Source organism: Lagenorhynchus albirostris, chromosome 3, assembly GCF_949774975.1.
Source record: "Lagenorhynchus albirostris chromosome 3, mLagAlb1.1, whole genome shotgun sequence".
Classification (NCBI taxonomy): domain Eukaryota; kingdom Metazoa; phylum Chordata; class Mammalia; order Artiodactyla; family Delphinidae; genus Lagenorhynchus; species Lagenorhynchus albirostris.
In genome coordinates, this window is record NC_083097.1 from 26568141 (window position 1) to 26589821 (window position 21681).

Here is a 21681-nt window from a genome sequence, read left to right on the forward strand (position 1 = left end):
TCATCTTCCTACTTTTCCTGTGGATGCCCATGCACACAGGCTCAGGCATGGGGTACACGTGTGCGCACACACACACACCTCCCCCCAGGTTTACAAAATGAGGATTATACTTCTACAACTTGTTACTTCATGAACTAAAAAAAAGATTTTTCACTATGTGGCTATGTATACATAGGAATATGTTAGGTATCAATGTCACAAGACCTATGTGTCACAAGATATTTGAGACATAATTCCCCAGTTTTCTGGGGGATATATACCCTTTAAACTAATATAAGGAAATTTTACAGTCATTTGATCAAATGGCAATTTTCACTACATAGTTAAACCTTCAATATAACTGTTTAGACTATTTCTTGAGATATAATTCACATATAAAATTTGTCCTCTTAAAAAAAAAAAAATTTGTCCTCTTAAAGTGTACAATTCAGTGGGTTTTTTTTAGTATACTTACAAAGTTTTTCAACCATAACCACTCTCTAATTCCAGAACATTTTCATCACCACCTCTCACCCGTAAAAAAACCCCATGGCCCAACAGCAGTCATTCCTCAATTCCTCTACCCTGAGGCCCTCACAACCAGTACTTTTCTATCTTGATAGATTTGTCTACTATGGACATTTCATATAAATAAAATCATACAATATGACTTTTTGTGTCTGGCTTCTTTTACTTACATTAAGGTTTTCAAGATTCATCTACATTATACTATGTATCAGCACTTCATTCCTTTTAATGGCTGAGTAATTTTCCACTGTATGAATATACCGCATTTGTTTATCCACCTATCCATCAACTGATATACACTTGGGATGTTTCCACTTTTTGGCAATTATGCACAATGCTTCTACGAATATTTGTGCATAAATTAAAATTTTTTTTTATTTTTTGTGTATAACTTTTTAATGAACATATATTTGCAGTCCTTTGAATATACTTAGGAGTCAAACTGCTGAGTCATATGGTAACTCTATGTTTAACTTATTGAGGAAGTGCCAAACTGTTTTCCACAGTGGCTGCTATTCAGACTATTTTTAATCCCTGTTTATCTTCTTCAGCTGAGATACAGTTATTGACTACAATCATCCAAGTGAGAATTTACTGTTCTAAAACTTTTTTCCAGATTAGATGATTCTAGTTCCTTAGAAGTCTCCTCATACATTGATTGGCTTTTCAAACCTTCAAAAGTCCCCAAATCACCTTGGTTGGAACTTGATACAGCATTCTGTGTAAGCCTGCAGTTCTGGATCTTTGGCAGTACTGGGTACTTCTCTATCTCATCTAAGTTATAAGGCTGTTAACTTTCTGAAGTGAAACTAGGAATATTTATCATAACAGAATACTGATTCTTTATTTAGAGATACTTACAAAAGGTCCTTCCCAAAGATAAACAGAATAATGTTTTCTTCTGTATTAAAATATTCAAAGATATCTGGTGTATAATAATGAATAGTAATACACTTCTACCACAGACATATTGCTACTGATCATCAGCTTTTTCTAATACTAGGAGTTTCTAAATAGAAGGGTACTCCAGTAAGGAAAACTAAAATAGCATCTGAGGATGGAGTGCACACTGTAAGCTCTTGTTCTGCATGTGATTGATATATATTCCTAAATTCTAACAAGAAGAGAGATTTCTACTGTGTAACTGTAAATTATTCAGCAGCAAACAAAATTTGAGGATACTGAAATTATTCCCATAAAAAGTCACCTTGGAATTTTTAAACAATATCAAAGGAGACAAGGTTTACTTAATTCCTTTTTTGAGGGAGCAGATTAACCTTATTCTCCTCTTCGTATACTTCTGGACTCAAAAAAAGAAAGCAATAGCAATTTTAGACTGATTGAAATATTAACTTATTTAATCTTCCCAACAATCCTATTTGAGACAGACACTGCTCTTATCCCTTACAGATGAGCGGGCAGAGCTGCTATTCAAACTCAGGGAGTCTTGACTTCAGGGCCCACACTTTTAATTACCACATTCGCTGGCTTTTTCAGTGGCCGGAAAGGCTAAATCATAACAAAAATTTCCATAAACCATACAACGTATCACTTCTGTACATACAGAGGACATAAATAGCTTCTCTACTGACCCTGATATACAACGTAATACCAAGATTTAGAGACACTGAAAATACTGCTGTATTTTTATATTTATATAATACTTAAAGAGACACGCACATAGTTAAAATAAGAAACTTGAAGATTACATTGATGAAATCTAGTTTAAATTATATCCTCTCTAAGGGTTTACTTACAGTGATTTTTTCTAAAGGACAATTATAAAAAACCAAAACTTTAAGGGCAGTGATAGAACAAAGCTTTGGGATTGGGAACACACTGGTACCTGTGCACTGGATGTGATGTCTTCACGCTGCTGGTCAGTCATTGTTGCCAAGGTATCAAAGGGATCCTTCTCACAAGGATCCAGAAGTCCAGGACTACCTACAGCAATCACCGTAGGGAGAAAAAAGCATTACCATCATCCATTTGTAAAATAAAGAAGAGTTCTCATTCAACCATCAAACACAAAAACAAACATTAAAAATGAAGTAAAACTTACCTTTAAGAATAATCCCTGAAGAAATGCACTCAAACACTCTTCTCAGTGCATCTCCAGGACTCTGAGGACTAGAAGCACTACTGATTGCTTTCTCTACTAGTAACTCCATAGCCTAAAAACAAAAAAATAAAAATGTGCTTAACAGCTTAGAGCCCAAAGGAATTATTCATTTTCAAATACCAGAATGACAAACTACCTGCAAAACTGTCAATAAAAAATTTAAAGATTGAAAAGGTTACATAGACCGAGTCACAAAATTAGGAAAAAATTACATATAGTATAAAAACACTCAAAATTAAATAATAAGTAATGAAAACAAAAATAATAAGACTATATAATTGACATCTTAAAAATATTTTATAATTTATGCTAAATGAAAAATAGATTAATAGGTTTTTTGTTATTTTTAGTTGTTATCCTTTCCTATTAAAATATGACAGTCCTTAAAATTCTTTCGATATTTAGGACTCACATACATATGTTCTTTAACACCTACATACTGATGATACTAAGTCGTTAGAGCAAGACAGTATTCTAAGAAGACTTTTGTTTTCTTTACGAACAATTATCTAATTTTCATTTACCATACAACTGTACTTCTATTATCCTTAAGGAAAACACAACTTATGCTTTCACTGTAAATTACATTTGAGAGACTCAAAATCTAAACCAATGAATAAAAGAAAGAAGTACAGATTTAGATCCAGAAAGTGTTTTGAAGGGTCTAGTAGAAAAATCTGTTTCCACTTAGAGTTTAAAAATTGAGATATAATGTACCACTCAGTGGTTTTTAGTACATTTACAAAGTTGTTCAACCATAACCACTCTCTAATTCCAGAACATTTTCATCACCCCCCCCAAAAAACTCCATACCTATTAGCAGTCATTCTCCATCCTCCCTTTCTTCCATCCCCTGGCAATCACTAAACCACTTTCTATTTCTATAGATTTGCCTCTTCTAGATACTTCATACAAAGAACCGTATGTGACTTTTTGTATCTGGTTGGTCTCTTTCACTTAGCATAATGTTTAAGGTTTGTCCAAGTTGTAGCCTTTACTTAAATTATAAATAAAACCACCAATAACACGTCAAAGAAATTAAATAGACTGCAACTAGAATGAAATCCTTAAAATGATACTGAAACTGAAAATACCTTAGGGAGAATCCATTTTTAGCTATATACTTAAAAAACTCATAAATTTAATCAGAGGTAAAAACTACATCCACCTATTCACCCCGAGGCCATTACTAAGATCTCTGAAGTAAGAGTAATTCTTAAAAGGCTGGACATTTGGAGGCTTCAGTCCCAAACAAATTAGGAATAAATTGTAAGAGAGATGTGAATTAAAAGAGATAGTGCACATTAAGAGCTATAAAAAAATGATAGCTGGAAGCAAGAAGTTAAAAAAATCTGAGAATAATGAATGTTAATAATGATAAATGTAAATTACAACAAAAAAATTAAGATGCTTCAGTTTATTCAACTGAAGAATGCAGTAAGATGTTCAAGACAATTTTTAAGGATTTTCATTTTAAAATTTTAGTATTTTAAGGAATCAGCTTCACTTATCTAGACAACTCTATGAATGTAGAATAAACACCTTTCTTTTCCAGACAAGTCAAGTATTATTTCAAGAAGTCCAAAAGACTGAAATCTTTGAAGATTAAAGGACTTTCAAGTGTCATTTATTTTGGATTTTTAAAAATTCTACTTTATTTAGTTTTTTGGCTTCATCAGGTCTTAGTTGTGGCAGGCGGGGTCTGCGTTGAGGCACATGGGGTCTTTCGTCTGGTTGCAGGCTCTTCATTGTGGCGTGCGGGTTTTCCTCTAGTTGTGGAGCACAGGCTCCAGGGCAGGCGGCTCCAGAGTGCGTGGGCTCTGTAGTCTGCGGCACGCGGGCTCTCTCGTTGAGGTGCACGAGCTCAGTAGTTGTGGTGCTGGGCTTAGTTGCCCCGTGGCATGTGGGACCTTAGTTCCCCAACCAGGGGTCAAACCTGCGTCCCCTGCATTGGAAGGTGGATTCTTTACCACAGGACCACCAGGGAAGTCCCCCAGATGTCATTTATTTTGAACCCCTCTGCGTAACCTAAGTGGCCAGTATGTAGAAAATACTCAATAGGACTTCCCTGGTGGCACAGTGGTTAAGAATCCGCCTGCCAATGCAGGGGACACGGGTTCGAGCCCTGGTCCGGGAAGATCTCACAGGCCACGGAGCAACTAAGCCCATGCGCCACAACTACTGAGTCTGTGCTCTAGAGCCCGCGAGCCACAACTACTGAGCCCGCGTGCCATAACTACTGAAGCCCGCATGCCTAGAGCCTGTGCTCTGCAACAAGAGAAGCCAACGCAATGAGAAGCCTGTGCACAGCAACGAAGTAAGTAAATAAATAAATAAAACACTCAATAAATGTTTATGAAACAGAATACTTTTGGAAAGAAATATGAAAATAATCCTGCTAATAAAAGAAATCAAGGCTTATAATTAACAAGTTACTAAAATACAAAATTGATGTCCTAATATATGCAACTTTCCGAAAATAATTCTAATTTATACTAAGTACTTTTAGAGAATGTTAAGAGAAAAATAAGTATTAAATAATCAGCTATAATATAGCTATGTCAAGATATAAAATGTTACAAGTAATTCAAAGCTTTTTCAAAATCTGCTTACTGACTGACCTTAGAAGTGGGAATTTGTAATTTAAACTTATATATTAAGGTAGAAACTAACTAAAAACCAAGAAAGAAATGAATGATTTATGGAATACAGAAAGTCCATATATTTAATCACACAATAAAACTAAGTCAACTATCTGCCTTGACATCATTTGCTCTGAAGGAAGCAATTGAAAAATGTTAATTTTCTATAGAACATGGTTGTTCTCCAAGCAGAGGTCTACAGTTAAGAAAGCAACAAAAGTAGAACACAAGAGGTTTATATACTCTGAAATGTACGCATTCAAAAGTAAAAGGACAGAAAACTAGGGCACCTAACAGGCACCCGTGAGGGACCACAGACACCTAAGGGAATGGGAGGAACCCCCGGCAATTGGTTGCTTCAATTATATTTTTATTTTTCCTAATATGTTTTTTATCTTTCTGATTTTGTTTTTTATTCTTTGTTATTGTATTGCTCCTTTCTTTCTTTCTTTCTTCCTCCCTCCCTCCCTCCCTTTCTTTCTTTCTTTTTTTTTTTTTGGCGTGCTACACAGCTTGTGGGATCTTGGTTCTCAGGCTGGAGGTCAGGCCCGAGCTCCTGCAGTGGGACCTCCGAGTCCAAACCGCTGGACTAACAGAGAACCTCAGACCCCAGGGAATATTAATCCGAGTGAGGCCTCCCAGAGGTACTCATCTCAGCAGGAAGACCCCGCTCTATCCAACAGCCTGCAAACTCCAATGCTGGACACCTCAGGCCAAATAACTAGTAAGACAGGAATACAGCCCAACCCATCAAAAACAAAAAAAACCCAAAAAACGAAACGACAAAAAGATATGTTACAGATGAAGGAGCAAGGTAAAAACCTACAAGACCAAATAAATAAAGACGAAATAGGCAACCTATCTGAAAAAGAATTCAGAGTAATGACAGTAAAGATGACCCAAAATCTCGGAAAAAGAATGGAGAAAATACAAGAAACATTTAACAAGGATCTAGAAGAACTAAAGAGCAAACAAACAGTGATGAAAAACACAATAAATGAAATTTAAAATACTCTAAAAGGAATAGCAGAATAACTGAGGCAGAAGAACGGATAAGTGAGCTGGAAGATAAAATGGTGGAAATAACTGTGAGGGAGCAGAATAAAGAAAAAAGAATGAAAGGAATTGAGGACATTCTCAGAGACCTCTGAGACAACATTAAACACACCAACATTTGAATTACAGGGGTCCCAAAGAAGAGAAAAAGAAAAGGTCTGAGAAAATATTTGAAGAGATTATAGTCAAAAACTTCCCTAACATGGGAAAGGAAATAGTCAATCAAGTCCAGGAAGGACAGAGTCTCCCATACAGGATAAGCCCAAAGAGAAACATGCCTAGACACATTAATCAAACTATCAAAAATTAAATACAAAGAAAAAATATTAAAAGCAGCAAGGGAGGGCTTCCCTGGTGGTGCAGTGGTTGAGAGTCCACCTGCCGATGCAGGGGACACGGGTTCGTGCCCCGGTCTGGGAAGATCCCACATGCTGTGGAGCGGCTGGGCCCGTGAGCCATGGCCGCTGAGCCTGCGCATCCAGAGCCTGTGCTCCACAACAGGAGAGGCCACAACAGTGAGAGGCCCATGTACCACAAAAAAAAAAAAAAAAAAAAAAAAAAAAAAAAAAAAAAAAAGAAAAAGGAGAGATCACAACTGACACTGCAGAAATACAAAAGATCGTTAAGACACTACTACAAGCAACTATATGCCAATAAAATGGACAACCTGAAAGAAATGGACAAATTTTTGGAAAAGTACAACCTTACAAGACTGATCCAGGAAGAATTAGAAAACATAAACCGGCCAATCACAGGTAATGAAATTGAAACTGTAATTAAAAATCTTCCAACAAACAAAAGTCCAGGACCAGATGGCTTCACAGGCAAACGCTATCAAACATTTATAGAAGAGTTAACACCTATCCTTCTCAAGCTCTTCCAAAAAATTACAGAGGGAGGATCACTCCCCAAACTCAGTCTACGAGGCCACCACCACCCTGATATCAAAACCAGACAAAGAGGTCACAAAAAAAGAAAATTATAGACCAAAATCACTGATGAACACAGACGTGAAAATCCTCAACAAATACTAGCAAACAGAATCCAGCAACACATTAGAAGGATCATACACCATGATCAAGTGGGATTTATCCCAGGGATGCAAGGAAACTTCAATACAGGGAAAACAATCAATGTGATACACCATATTAACAAAATAAGGAATAAAAACCATATGATCATCTCAACAGATTCAGAAAAAGCTTTTGACAAAATTCAACACCCATTTATGATGAAAACTCTCCAGAAAGTGGGCACAGAGGGAACCTACCTCAACATAATAAAGGCCATATACTACAAACCCACAGTAAACATTGTTATCAATGGTGAAAACCTGAAAGTATTTCCTCTAAGATCAGGAACAAGACAACGATGTCCACTCTCACCACTCTTATTCAATATAGTATTGGAAGTCCTAGCCACAGCAATCAGAGAAGAAAAAGAAAGAAAAGGAATACAAACTGGAAAAGAAGAAGTAAAACTGTCAGTTTGCCGATGACATGACACTATACATAGAAAATCCTAAAGATGCCACTAGAAAACTACTAGAACTAATCAATGAATTTGGTAAGGTCGCAGGATACAAAAGTAATGCAGAGCAATCTCTTGAATTCTTATACACTAACAACGAAAGATCAGAAAGAGAAATTAAGGAAACAATCCCATTTACCATCGCAACAAAAAGAATAAAATACCTAGGTATAAACCTACTTAAGGAGGCAAAAGACCTGTACTCAGAAAACTATAAAACACTGATGAAAGAAATCAAAGATAACATGAATTGATGGAGAGATATTCCATGCTCCTGGACAGGAAGAACCTATATTGTGGAAATGACTATACTACCCAAAACAACCTACAGGTTCAATGTAATCCCTATCAAACTACCAATAGCATTTTTCACAGAACTAGAATAAGATATTTTACAATTTGCATGGAAACACAAGAGAACCCAAAGAGTCAAAGCAATCTTGAGAAACAAAAACGGAGATGGAGGAATCAGGCTTCCCGACTTCAGACTATACTACAAAGCTACAGTAATCAAGACAGTGTGGTACTGACACAAAAACAGAAATCTAAATCAATGGAACAAGATAGAAAGCCCAGAGATAAACCCACGCACATATGGTCACCTTATCTTTGATAAAGGAGGCAAGAATATACAGTGGAGAAAAGACAGCCTCTTCAATAAGTGGTGCTGGGAAAACTGGACAGGTACATGTAAAAGTATGAAATTAGAACACTCCCTAGCACCATACACAAAAATAAACTCAAAATGGATTAAAGACCTCAATATAAGTCCAGACACTATCAAACTCTTAGAGGAAAACATAGGCAGAGCACTCTATGACATAAATCACAGCAAGATCCTTTTTGACTCACCTCCTAGAGAAATGGAAACAAAAACAAAAATAAACAAACGGGACCTAATGAAACTTAAAAGTTTTTGTACAGCAAAGGAAACCATAAACAAGATGAAAAGACAATCGTCAGAATGGGAGAAAACAGTTGCAAATGAAGCAACTGACAAAGGATTAATCTCCAAAATATATAAACAGCTCATGCAGCTCAATATCACAAAAACAAACAACCCAGTTCAAAAATGGGCAGAAGACCTAAACAGACATTTCTACAAAGAAGACATACAGATGGCCAACAAATGCATGAAAAGATGCTCAACATCACTAATCATTAGAGAAATGCAAATCAAAAGTACAATGAGGTATCACCTAACACCAGTCAGAATGGCCATCATCAAAAAATCTACAAACAATAAATGCTGGAGAGGGTGTGGAGAAAAGGGAATCCTCTTGCACTGCTGGTGGGAATGTAAATTGATACAGTCACTATGGAGAACAGTATGGAGGTTCCTTAAAAAACTAAAAGTAGAACTACCATACAGCCCAGCAATCCCACTACTGGGCATATACCCTGAGAAAACCATAATTCAAAAAGAGTCATGTAGCACAATGTTCACTGCAGCTCTATTTACAATAGCCAGGACATGGAACCAACCTAAATGTCCATCAACAGATGACTGGATAAAGAATGTGGCACATATATACAATGGAATATTAGCCATAAAAAGAAACGAAACTGAGTTATTTGTAGTGAGGTGGATGGACCTCGAGTCTGTCATACAGAGTGAAGTAAGTCAGAAAGAGAAAAACAAATGCCGTATGCTAACACATATATATGGAATCTAAAAAAAATAGTTATGAAGAACCTAGGGGCAGGACAGGAATAAAGACGCAGATGTGGAGAATGCACTTGAGGACATGGGGAGGGGGAAGGGTAAGATGGTACGAAGTGAGAGAGTGGCATGGACTTATATACTACCAAATGTAAAAGAGACAGCTAGTGGGAAGCAGCCGCATAGCATAGGGAGATCAGCTCGGTACTCTGTGACCACCTAGAGGGGTGGGATAGGGAGGGTGGGAGGGAGACGCAAGAGGGAGGAGATACGGGGATACACGTAGATGTATAACTGATTCACTTTGTTATAAAGCAGAAACTAACACACCACTGTAAAGCAATTATACTCCAATAAAGATGTTAAAAACAACAACAACCTACATGCACCACAATGTTCACTGCAGCTCTATTTACAATAGCCAGGACATGGAACCAACCTAAATGTCCATCAACAGATGACTGGATAAAGAATGTGGCACATACATACAATGGAATATTACTCAGCCATAAAAAGAAAAGAAATTGAGTTACTTGTAGTGAGGTGGATGGACCTAGAATCTGTCATACAGAGTGAAGTAAGCCAGAAAGAGAAAAACAAACGCTGTATGCTAATGCATATATATGGAATTTTAAAAAGTAGTACTGATGAACCTAGTGGCACGGCAGGAATAAAGACGCAGACGTAGAGAACAGACTTGAGGGCACAGGGTGGTGAAGGGGAAGCTGGGATGAAGTGAGAGAGTAGCCCTGACGTATATACACTACCAAATGTAAAATGGATGACTAGTGGGAAGCTGCTGCACAGAACAGGGAGATCAGCTTGGTGCTTTGTGATGACCTAGAGGGATGGGATAGGGAGGGTGGGAGGGAGGCTCAAGAGGGAGAGGATATGGGGATATACGTATACATATAGTTGATTCACATTATTGTACAGTAGAAACTAACACAACATTGTAAAGCATTTATACTCCAAAAAAGATGTGGAAAAAAAGAAACAAGTAGAAGGACAACATCAAAGATGAACAGAATCAAATTAAGAAAATGATTATTTAGGTTGCAATGTGAAGCATCTTGGTGGCTGAAGTTATTTAAAGAAAAAAGGTCTCTTAAATATTACCTATTAAATGATGTGAAACCTAGGATTATAATATTTGCTTAAAAAAACATTCATGTGTATATATTTTTCTTTCCCATCTTTAATAGTAGTAAGAAGAACAATGCTTAGTAAGGGGCAGGCACCATGCTAAGCACTTTTAAATAAATGATTTCATTTAATTTCTCATAACTAGATGCCACTATACCACAATTTTAAAGATTAAAAAAACAGAAAACCTTAAAGAGGTTAAAAGGTCATACAACTAGAAGCTTAAGGGGCTAGGATTTAAACCCAGGTCTTACTGACTCAAACCTGGTTTTTTGTTTTTTTTTTTTTAAAGACAACTGTATTTCAATAAATATCCTTTACAATTGATCCAGACAGATAACATTACTAGTTTCCTTGGATAGTAGTTTCTAGTTCTGATAGAGGTAAAGGGCTATGAAAAAAAAAATACTTTGGGAGATTATGGTAACACAGGTACTTTCATTTGGTGGTAGTGTATACCTGTAAAACCTTCTTTAAAAAAAAAAAAAATCACACAGTTGACAAGTTCAAAACCACATACTAATGAACCCAGTAATGTCAGTACTAAAGATTTACAATAGGGCTCTTACACTTACTGAAAACACAAAAAATATTCAGTGAAGCTGTTTATCTGCAATGCACTGGAAACAATCTAAATATCAAACCCTAGGAAGTTTGGTCAACTAATTGTAATAGTAGTGAAGTTAGCCTCTTCATCATTATATAACTAACACTTACTGAGTGAGTGCTTATTAGATGCTAAACACTGTTCTAAGCCTTTACATACATTAACCAATTTTAATCATCATAATCACCTCTTGGTGGTAGATACAACTATTATTCCAATTTTACAGATAAAAATGTTTATGCTACTAAAATAGGATTTTATGAATACCATTACAAGCACTTGTCTGTATAAAAGCCACTTCTGTATTCCAGTGGACAGAGGTGAAGGTTGATACATGCATGACAAACTTCCGACTCCTAAATCCATGTGTAGGATGTTATATCTTTGCACATGCACAGCACTTTATTTCATACTCATACACATGTTGATGCACAGCACTTTATTTCATACTCAACAATTCTTAATAAAAACTGTCAAGCCTTTTTTTTTTTTAAATTTATTTATTTTTGGCCACATTGGGTGTTTGTTGCTGCACGTGGCCTTTCTCTAGTTGCGGCGAGCAGGGGCTACTCTTCATTGCAGCGCATGGGCTTCTCTTGTTGTTGAGCACAGGCTCTAGGCACGCGGGCTTCAGTAGTTGTGGCACACAGGTTTAGTTGCTCCGCGGCATGTGGGATCTTCCTGGACCAGGGATTGAACTCATGTACCCTGCGATGGCAGGCGGATTCTTAACCAGTGAGCCACCAGGGAAGTCCTTTTTAAAAAAATTTTTCTATTTATTTGGCTATGCTGGGTCTTAGTTGAGGCATGCAGGATCTTTTAAGTTGTGGCATGTGGGCTCCTAGTTGCAGCATGTGGGATCTAGTTCCCTAAGCAGGGATCAAACCCGGGCCCCCTGCATTGGGAGCACAGAGTCTTAGCCACTGGACCACCAGGGAAGTCCCAGAACTGTCAAGTCTTCTTAAAAAAAGTTTACTAACAGCTTTTGGTGATTTGGGGATGTGTATTTACTCAAGTAGATGGTTTCTGTTATGGGGTAGCTAAGTGCTGAGTAATTATTTTTAAGCTAAAGTGAGTGAGATGATACAGTCCAAGTACAACTTGCTGATTCTCCTGCAAGCTAAAAGAATGTTAGTTATTTGCCCTGTTGTGTCAGTGTTCTATCACTTAAAACATCTTTTATTCAGACAAGTGCTTGTAATGGTATTTACCAAGTTGAAGACTCTTTGTGGAAGACAGGAAAGGAAGAGTAGAAAAATTCCAATTATCCACATCTAATTATATCTAATAATAAATAGACATCTAACATGTAGATAAAAGAAAAAAATAAATAATGTAAGATCTTCCAAAGGAGTAAGATCTTCCAAAGGAGTAAGATGCAGGGGAAAATTAATATCAAAGGTGGCTGTGAATTCTCAACACAAGTGTCCCAAAGAGGCTTCACATACCCAAAACCCTCTGTTGGTTCAGGGAAAGAGAAATTGTTCTTGAAAGGAAATGGTAAATAGGTTTAGGAAACAAACAGAGCAGATTCTGCATAAGCAAAGCCTCTAGGAAGCCATCCTGGGTTTGAAACCTGAAGCATAAAGGTGTGCCAATGGAATCCACCTCACAGACTATCACAGCACATTCAATCAGGACACAGGAGAGACAAAGCCCATGTCTGGGAATTCCCTGGTGGTCCAGTGGTTAGGACTCAGTGCGTTCACTACTGGGGCCTGGGTTCAATCCCTGGTTGGGGAACTAAGATCCCGCAAGTCATGTAACGTGGCCAAAAAAAAGCCCAAGGTTTACATGCAGCCAAACCCTACTCCTTTCCATAAGCAATCCTCAAAGCAGAGCTCATGGGGGAAGAAAAAGGAGAAGTATTTTAAGAGGTGTGGATACATTCAAAGACAGTTCTTGTTTGGTTGTCTCAGCATAAAAGGATGATTTTGTAATGGAACTGACAATGCTAAGCACTAACGAGATGAAAAAACTGAAACAAACCAGACACAACATCTGTGCATTTGGGAGGAACACAGCATGAAAAATAGAGTTGAAAAATCTATTCTTGGGACTTCCCTGCTGGTGCGGTGGTTAAGAATCCGCCTGCCAATGCAGGGGACATGGGTGTGAGTCCTGGTCCAGAAAGATCCCACGTGCCAAGGAGCAACTAAGCCCGTGCGCCACAACTACTGAGCCCACGTGCCACAACTACTGAAGCCCTCATGCCTAGAGCCCATGCTCCGCAACAAGAGAAGCCACCACAATGAGAAGCCCGTGCACTGTAACTAGAGAAAGAATATCCCCCGCCTGCCACAACTAGAGAAAGCCTGCGTGCAGCAACAAAGATCCAACCCAGCCATGTGGACTTCGAGCAACAATAGTATGTCACTGCTTGTAACAAGTAGTATCACTTGTTACAACAAATGTATCACTCTGGTGCAAATATTGAGGGGGAGGCTATCTATGTATAGTGGAGGAAGGTAGGTGAGAACTCTGTACTTTCTGCTCAGTTTTGCTGTGAACCAAAAAGTGTTTTAAAAAATATCTATTAAAATATAATCTATTCTGGAAGAATCTTAATTTAAGGAAATGAAGATATAATCTGCTAACATTCTGAGTAATCAAGAACTTGATAAATACAAAAAGCCAATAAAAGAGCTCAAAGTTGAGATGAAAAGGAAGACTGCAGAGCTAATTAAGCAAACTGAAATGCAAAATAACATTATTATGGAATAATGAATTATAAATAGCAAAGATTAGGACACAGTTGGAAACTAAATTACTGCCAAAGAGACAATAATAGAGGACAAAAGAGGAAAGAGAACAAAGATTAAAACAATCACAAAGATAACAGATACGTAGGACAATGGCAATGCAATATAAGGATAATTGGTGGCCCTGAAAATAGAGAATCATATTAATAATTTGTCAAATCTGCAGGGCAAAAAGGACAAAGTTTTCAATGAAATGCTGATATTGAACAACAGATTCCAAGACATAATTTGGTTAAGTTACTAAAATTCAAGGATAAAGAATTTTTCAGCAGCCTGTAGAAAAAGTAAAGGCAAAAAAATTAGGCTGGACTTAGATTTAGTAATACTCAGTGCTGGAAGATAATGGAGCAACACCAATAAATGGAGGAGGAAAAATTGTGACCTAACAATATATTTCTCAATAAAGTAATGGTAACTGGCAAAGATTCTCAAACATGAAAGAAATTTTAAAAACTTAGAACACTTTTTGATAAAAACTATATGATGATATAATGCAGTCAATCAAGAAATAAAAAGAGGAAGCCCCAGTAAAAGATCTAACGGTTGGCATCAAACCATTCAGATACAGAAAATTAAACAAAGGGAATATGACTACAGAAGGTAAATGTAGTTATTTTTAAACCTTCAAGGTTTAAAAAAGCATTAAGTGTAAACTTTCCTTGTTTTCTAAGTGGAATCAGCATACATTAAGACATAAATCAAGAAACAGGTTTTAATACATTCTTAAAGGAACGAATGAAAAAAAGAAAATATAACAAAAAACGCAAAAGAGGACGTGAGGAGTACGAAGAAGTGATAATTTTCTCAGCTTTTATAGATGAGAGGTTAACAAACATTACCTAAAATGGTTAAACAAATAGATGAAAATACCACAAAAAAAACTGTAAACAGGGCAACAACTAATTGTATAAATAATCAGAGGGAAACCCATTCACACATAAAAAAGAACAAGAAAAGGGTAAGAATTATGGGAAAGGGCAGAAGAAAACAAAGGAAACAAACAGAATCATACCAGACAAATGTTAATATAAAAAGCTAGAGTTTAGGAGGCTGGGGGTACAGACAAAATAAGTGAAGGGGATTTAGAGGTACAAACTTCCAGCTTTAAGGTAAGTAAGTCAGAGGGGAGGTAAGTGCACATAGGGAATATGGTCAATAATACTGTAGGGACTTCCCTGGTGGTCCAGTGGTTAAGAATCTGCCTTCCAATGCAGGGGATGTGGGTTCGATCCCTGGTTGGAGTACTAAGATCCCACATGCCCTGGGGAAGCTAAGCCCACATGCTCTGGAGCCCACCCTCTGGAGCCCATGCGCCACAACTAGAGAGAAGCCTGCGCACGGCAACAAAGATCCCATGTGCCTCAACTAAGACCTGACAGCCAAAAAAAAAAAAAATAATAATAATACTGTAGTAACTTTGGTAACAAATCATAACTGGTCATTATTTCAGTAATCATTTCATAATGTATAAAAATATCAAATCACTATGTTGTACACCTGAAACTAATATAATTTGTAAGTTAGTTGTAATTCTTTTTTTTAAAGCTAGAGTTTTTTTTTTTTGTGGTATGTGGGCCTCTAACTGTTGTGGCCTCTTCTGTTGCGGAGCACAGGCTCTGGACGCGCAGGCTCAAGGGCCATGGCTCAAGGGCCCAGCCACTCCACGGCATGTGGGATCTTCCCGGACCGGGGCACGAACCTGTGTCGCCTGTATCGGCAGGCGGACTCTCAACCACTGCGCCACCAGGGAAGCCCAAAGCTAGAGTTTTGATATTAATAAATGGACAAGGCTTATTAACTAATAGCAGAAAGTATTAATTAAATGGCCTTTATAATGGCAAAAGGTTCAAATTCACAATTACGACATAGTTGTATTAAATGTCTATGTCCAAAATACTACTGCAATAAAACAATAAAGAACTGTAGAAAACACAACAAAATACCAGACTTTAATTTATCTTTGTCAGTCCATGGACAGATAAAGTAGACAAAAAATATGAAGCAAAGGAGATAGAATGTATGAACAGAATTGATGAAGTTGAACTAAGGGATATATATTAAATGCTATACCTTGCTGAGAACACATTTTTTAAGTGCCCACACTTCACAAAAACTGTACATATGAGACCACAAAGAAAACTTTAAATTTCCAAAGTTGCAAATAGTAGAATATATTTATTGCATTATTTTTATATGCTATAAAAACTAGAAGTTATTTACAAAAGCAACTCTTCTTCAGTCATGTAGAATTAAAAAATTCCCTCAAAACTACTCCTGGCTTAAAGACAATATTAAAATGAATTTCGGACTGCATAGAAAAAAAAGAAAAAATATTATACACACACACACGTATATATATATATACATGTATATATGGCCAAAACCTATGTCCAGCCTTAAACTACAGCTTTAAAACCTCTATAATTAAAGAGTGAGTGAATGAAACAAGTATCCAACTCATGAAGTTTGTAAAAGAACAAAAATAAACCCAAGGAAAATAGAAAATTAGAGATGAAGTAAAAAATTAATGAATTACTTAAGAAGGAAAATGGCAGATCTGGCAGCTAAATCCAAGGAGCTGGCTCTTTGAGGGGAGGAAAAAAATAATAAATTGGATAAACTACTGCCTAAAGAATATAATACTAGGAGAGATTTTTAAATGTCAAAATACTGACATTTTGGTGTGCTTTAACCTACTAAAATACTTGTGTATTTTATGTTATATGTACATGATTTCAAAGATCGTCCAGCAGCTTTGTTTGCCCTCCCTGATTCTCCCATCATTACCCTGTCATGGCCTATCTTCCCTCAGTTCCTTTCACCTGTGCATCCTCTCTTCCACTCAGTTCTTAGATGTCTGCACCCTCAAAGGAGAGAGGGTCCCTTGAAGTTTATGGCTCTGATAAAGAGGAAAAGTTAGGTGTAGGCAAAGGGCCATCTGTAGTGTTGGACTTCCAAACTCCAAGAGTAGCCCAGGAGTGGCCTGAGAGTTCAGTCTCGAAAGTACTGAAGCTTAGACTTACTACAACAGAAATAGCCTCAAGGGCACCTGGGTTGAAGGGACTGAAGTTGAAGGAATCAGGAAGTAAAATGATAATGCATAATGCTTATATTTTTGAACATTTAAAAAATTTAAAGTTATATAATGCTCATAAATTTTTATATTTAAAATCTATTAAGAATTCAGTGAATTCTCATCACAAATAAATACTGAACACCCATTTGCTATTTTGTTCCTATATAGCAACTGCTATTACTGGCTAGTCTAATCAAAGAATTAAAATAAAAAAGATGCTACAGGTATTTTTAAAAGTCTAAAAATCTGAGTTATCTGGCTGAATTGGTCAATTTTTCTAGGAAAAGATAAGTTGCCAAAAATTACCCCAAGAGAAAGAAAAACTAAACAAACCAATTAATCACAATAAAAGAAACCAAGAAAGCGTGACCCCTTTTATAAATGACTGATGATGTCACATGAATTTTATAAATTATCAAAAAAGTTTTTTAAAAAACTATATATATATATATATTTTTATTTTTTGGCTGTGCTGGGTCTTAGTTGAGGCACGTGGGCTTTCTAGTTGAGGCGTGCAAGCTCAGTAGTTGTGGCTCATGGGCTTAGTTGTCCTGCGGCATGTGGGATCTTAGTTCCCTGACCAGAGATTGAACCTGTGTCCCCTGCATTGTAAGGCGGATTCTTTACCACTGGATCACCAGGGAAGTCCCAAAAAACATACAGTTTTGATGCTACTAAAAACTGTTTCAGAGTTTAGAGAAAGAACGAAAGCTTCTAAGTTATTCTTATAGAGTTAGTGTATTATTGATCCTAAATCTAACAAAGAAGACAAAAATAAAACCACAAAAATTTCCTTTATGTCACTGCAAAATTCCTAAATAGACTATCAGCAAACAGAACTTAACAGTTCATTGAGATTATTCTCAAATATAGGAGAATCCATCTCTGGAATGCAAAGGTAGCTCAATATCAGTAGATATATTTGTAAATATACAATATTAACAGGGTGAAGGAGAAAAACTATACATTCATGTCAAGAAACCTTGAAAAATTATCGATAAAGTTCAATTTACATTCCTGATTCAAAATTACTTAGTAAACTAAGAGAGCAATTAAAACATAACGTGCATGTAAAGTATTATTTCTTTTATTCCATAATTATTCTAGGAGTATCAACCAACTAAATTAGGAAAGAGATTGGTAGATATGATTCCAAGCCAAGAGAATCACATGAAAAAAATTACTACAAATAAAGGAATGCAGTCAGGTGGTGGGTTACAAAATTAATATATTTAATATATATAAACAATAACCAGAAAATGGTATTTTAAAAAACTCTAAAAGATAAATACCTAGGTACAAACAACTATGCTCAGAACCCATTCAAATCTAAATAAGTGTGTAACATTCATTCCAATAAGTAGGACATCCCATAAAGAAGAGTCAGTATTATAAAAGTGATGACATTCCACCAATTATTAATTCAATACAGTGCTACTTAAAAATCATCAAGAGAACCGGAGAAACTGAACAAAACAGTAGTCAAGTTCTTTCAGAAAAAGAAGCATGAGAAAAGCACCACCCCCCAAAAAATCTTCTGTGTAAGATGGTGTTTATAATGAATAGCAGAGAATGAAGAGGGAAGACTTCTGATGAAGAGGACTATCAGCATTTTAAAACACACTATGAAGCTTTAAAAATTAAAAAAGTTTGGTACTAGAAAAGACCGAGCAATGAAAGAGGGCTGCAGAAGTAGGCCTGCAAAAAAGGAACTTTGGTTTGTGACAGGGTTTCTCTTCCTCAGTGCTACTGATAACCAGTTTTGACAACCAAAGTTATCCCCAAACATTGCCAAATGTCCCCTAGAGGGCAAAACTGATGGTGGCTGAGAACCACTGGTTTATGATAATGGTGATATTTCAAAGTGGGGGTTGGGAGAACAAACATCACTACTAAATAAAATGTTAAATGGTACTGGAATAATTGGTAATTGGTCTGGAAAAACATATAGCTGGATCCACCTTTAATCCATGTATGATTTTTAAATTAATTTTTAATTATACAAGTAATAAAATATATATTTCATCCTAGTAAAATCCAAACATTACAGATCTCTACCAATCTCACTACTCAATACTCACTACTGAGAGATAACCACTGTTGTAATATGAAATACATCCTTCCAGGAGGTTTGCTATGTATTACGACTAAAGAACTAAATAAACAAGCAAGCAATCATCTGTAGAAAATATCATATGATGGGGGGAAAAAAGCTCTAGAAGAAAGCATGTGTGAATAATTTATAACCTAAAATATGAAAGAATCTTATAAGCAGAAATAAAACCGTTAAGTCATAAAACATTAATGGATTAAAATTTGCAAAGATTTTAAAGCTTTTATAAAACAGCAAAAATTAAGTTGAAAAGCAGATGAACAACTGGAAAAACTTATTTTTTAATACAGATAAGAGTTAATTTCTTATAGAGTTATAAATTGAGAAAACGAATAATAAAGGAACTGGCAGTTAAGAGAAAAAGAATTACAAATGCCAATAATCACATAAAGAAATCTAAATAAAAAATGAGACACCGTTTTTTTTACCTATCATGTTAAAGAAGCGTGATGATATCCCAAAGTTAGCGAGGGTGTGAAGGAAATGATCAGTTCAACAATTTTTGGAAGTTTTAAATGATCTACCTTTCCGGTAACAATCAACACATGTCCTTTGACCTTGGAATTCTATAGCAATTGACCCTAGCCATTTATCACATGTATATAATACTCATAAAAGCCTGATAACAATACAATGAAAATTTAATAGCAAAAGACTGCAAACAATGCAACTGTCCATTAAATGGATACCAGTTAAATAAAATACTGCATGTCCATACAAAGGCAACACCATATAGTCAATACAGCTCTCAAAGAGCTCCAAGATGCATTTTGTTGAGAAAGATGCAAACAATGTAAACAGCATGACCCACTCCAGTGTTAAAAAAAAGAATTAAGATAACCCTGGCTATTCAACTCTCTCTAACCCAACTCTGGAATCAGTAGTTTCAGTTATATTTCTGAATGAATCCCTCTCTATCTGAATTCTTGTAGGAACCCAAACGGTTCAATATCAAAGGGATTTATGTACATAAATAATAATAGGAACATACATGGGACTTCCTTGGTGGCGCAGTGGTTAAAACTCCATGCTCCCAATGCAGGGGGCCTGGGTTCGATCCCTGGTCAGGGAACTAGATCCCACATGCATGTTGCAACTAAGAGTTCGCACGCCACAATTAAGGAGTCCACGTGACGCAACTAAGGAGCTGGTGTGCTGCAACTAAGGAGCCGGCAAGCCCCAACTAAGGAGCCCGCTTGCCACAACTAAGACCCAGCACAACCAAACAAATAAATATTTTTTTAAAAAAGGAACATACGTGATATATATGCATGCATTTTTTCCCCTAGGAAAAAAATCACAACAAACTATGTCAAGATGGCTTGCCTTTAAATGACGAGAAGGCTTTCATTTCTACTTCATGCCTTTCTGCATTATTTGAATTTCCTAATTTTATGCATTTTTGAATAATGTATATTTCTAAATCTTAAAAATTCCTTTTAAATTATTTTGTTAAAATGTCAACAAAACCTTGCATAGGTAGATTAATAGCTCATTTTTAGTTTTCTTTGCACCTTTATGTATGTACAACTCATAATCGGTCCTATTTTAAAGAAAGTAATAAACACTGTGAGAAGAGTTAAAAAAAAAAAGAGAGGAAAATACAGAAAGAAAATCAAGTGGAATTCTCAGAAAATTAAGACCCCAGGATTTCTCACTAGAAGAAAAAAACTACATTTAGGAAATGAAAAGAAAGTTGATAATTAGATGTAAGATGAGTCTATTAAAAAACTGCATAAATATTTCCTATATGTTTATTTTTCACACCATACAATTACATATTACTCACCCAGCTTGGAAAATCAGACCAAGTTGGAACTCGCTGACAGAGGTCCCGAAGAATACGTATGATAATCACACAGGACTGCAGACCATTAGCTCTAGCCTTGAGAGCAACACAAAAACCAACTGAATTAATCTTAGAAATACTGAAAGTATCCCTTGATGAAAAAAAAGTTAAAATACCACTGTTCAATGGAAGCTCAGATAAAAATAAAACAAAAATAACCACGCTTAAAATTGGATTCAATGAGCTGCCATTTACAGCAATATTTTATGCCAGGGTTAGTATTTAAAAGCTGATATTTTAGGTCAAAGTAAACAGATTATACAAGAATAATTGTTCTTGATCCCCTGTGAACCTTGACCTGTGTTCATTTAAAACAGTAAACTTCAAAAAAAAGTCTGCCTACATTAGAAATAAAAGAAAAAGTAAAGAGCTAAAAAGTTTGTCTAGGGACTGAAAGATTAAGGAAATCTGTTTGGTTTCCTTTCTGTGCCTTTGCATAACTGCAAAGTCACTAAACCAAACAGCTGCTTCCTCACCTTTCATTCCCTATACTTATTAACTTAGAGAAAGAGGGGGGGAAAATCTTAAAACTATACACAAAGCTTTAAACACATATTCCATTATTTAAAGCAAAGTTAATCTGCAGCCTTATGGAATATAATATATGT

General features: G+C 36.1%; 1 protein-coding gene across 3 annotated transcripts in view; it reads right to left on the minus strand.

Moving 5' to 3' along the window:
- The window catches only part of ZFR (zinc finger RNA binding protein), a 75311-nt gene that overhangs the window by 1954 nt on the left and 51676 nt on the right, over window positions 1-21681 (minus strand). For 2 of the 3 annotated variants that reach the window (XM_060146927.1, XM_060146928.1), the window contains 3 exons: window positions 21014-21109; window positions 2570-2681; window positions 2354-2451 (listed from right to left, as the gene is read on the minus strand). In XM_060146927.1, coding sequence (XP_060002910.1) covers window positions 2354-2451; window positions 2570-2681; window positions 21014-21109 — 306 coding nt within the window. Of the gene's footprint in view, window positions 1-2353; window positions 2452-2569; window positions 2682-21013; window positions 21110-21681 lie in introns of those variants that run through there. The other variant, XR_009539984.1, reaches the window with a different exon arrangement.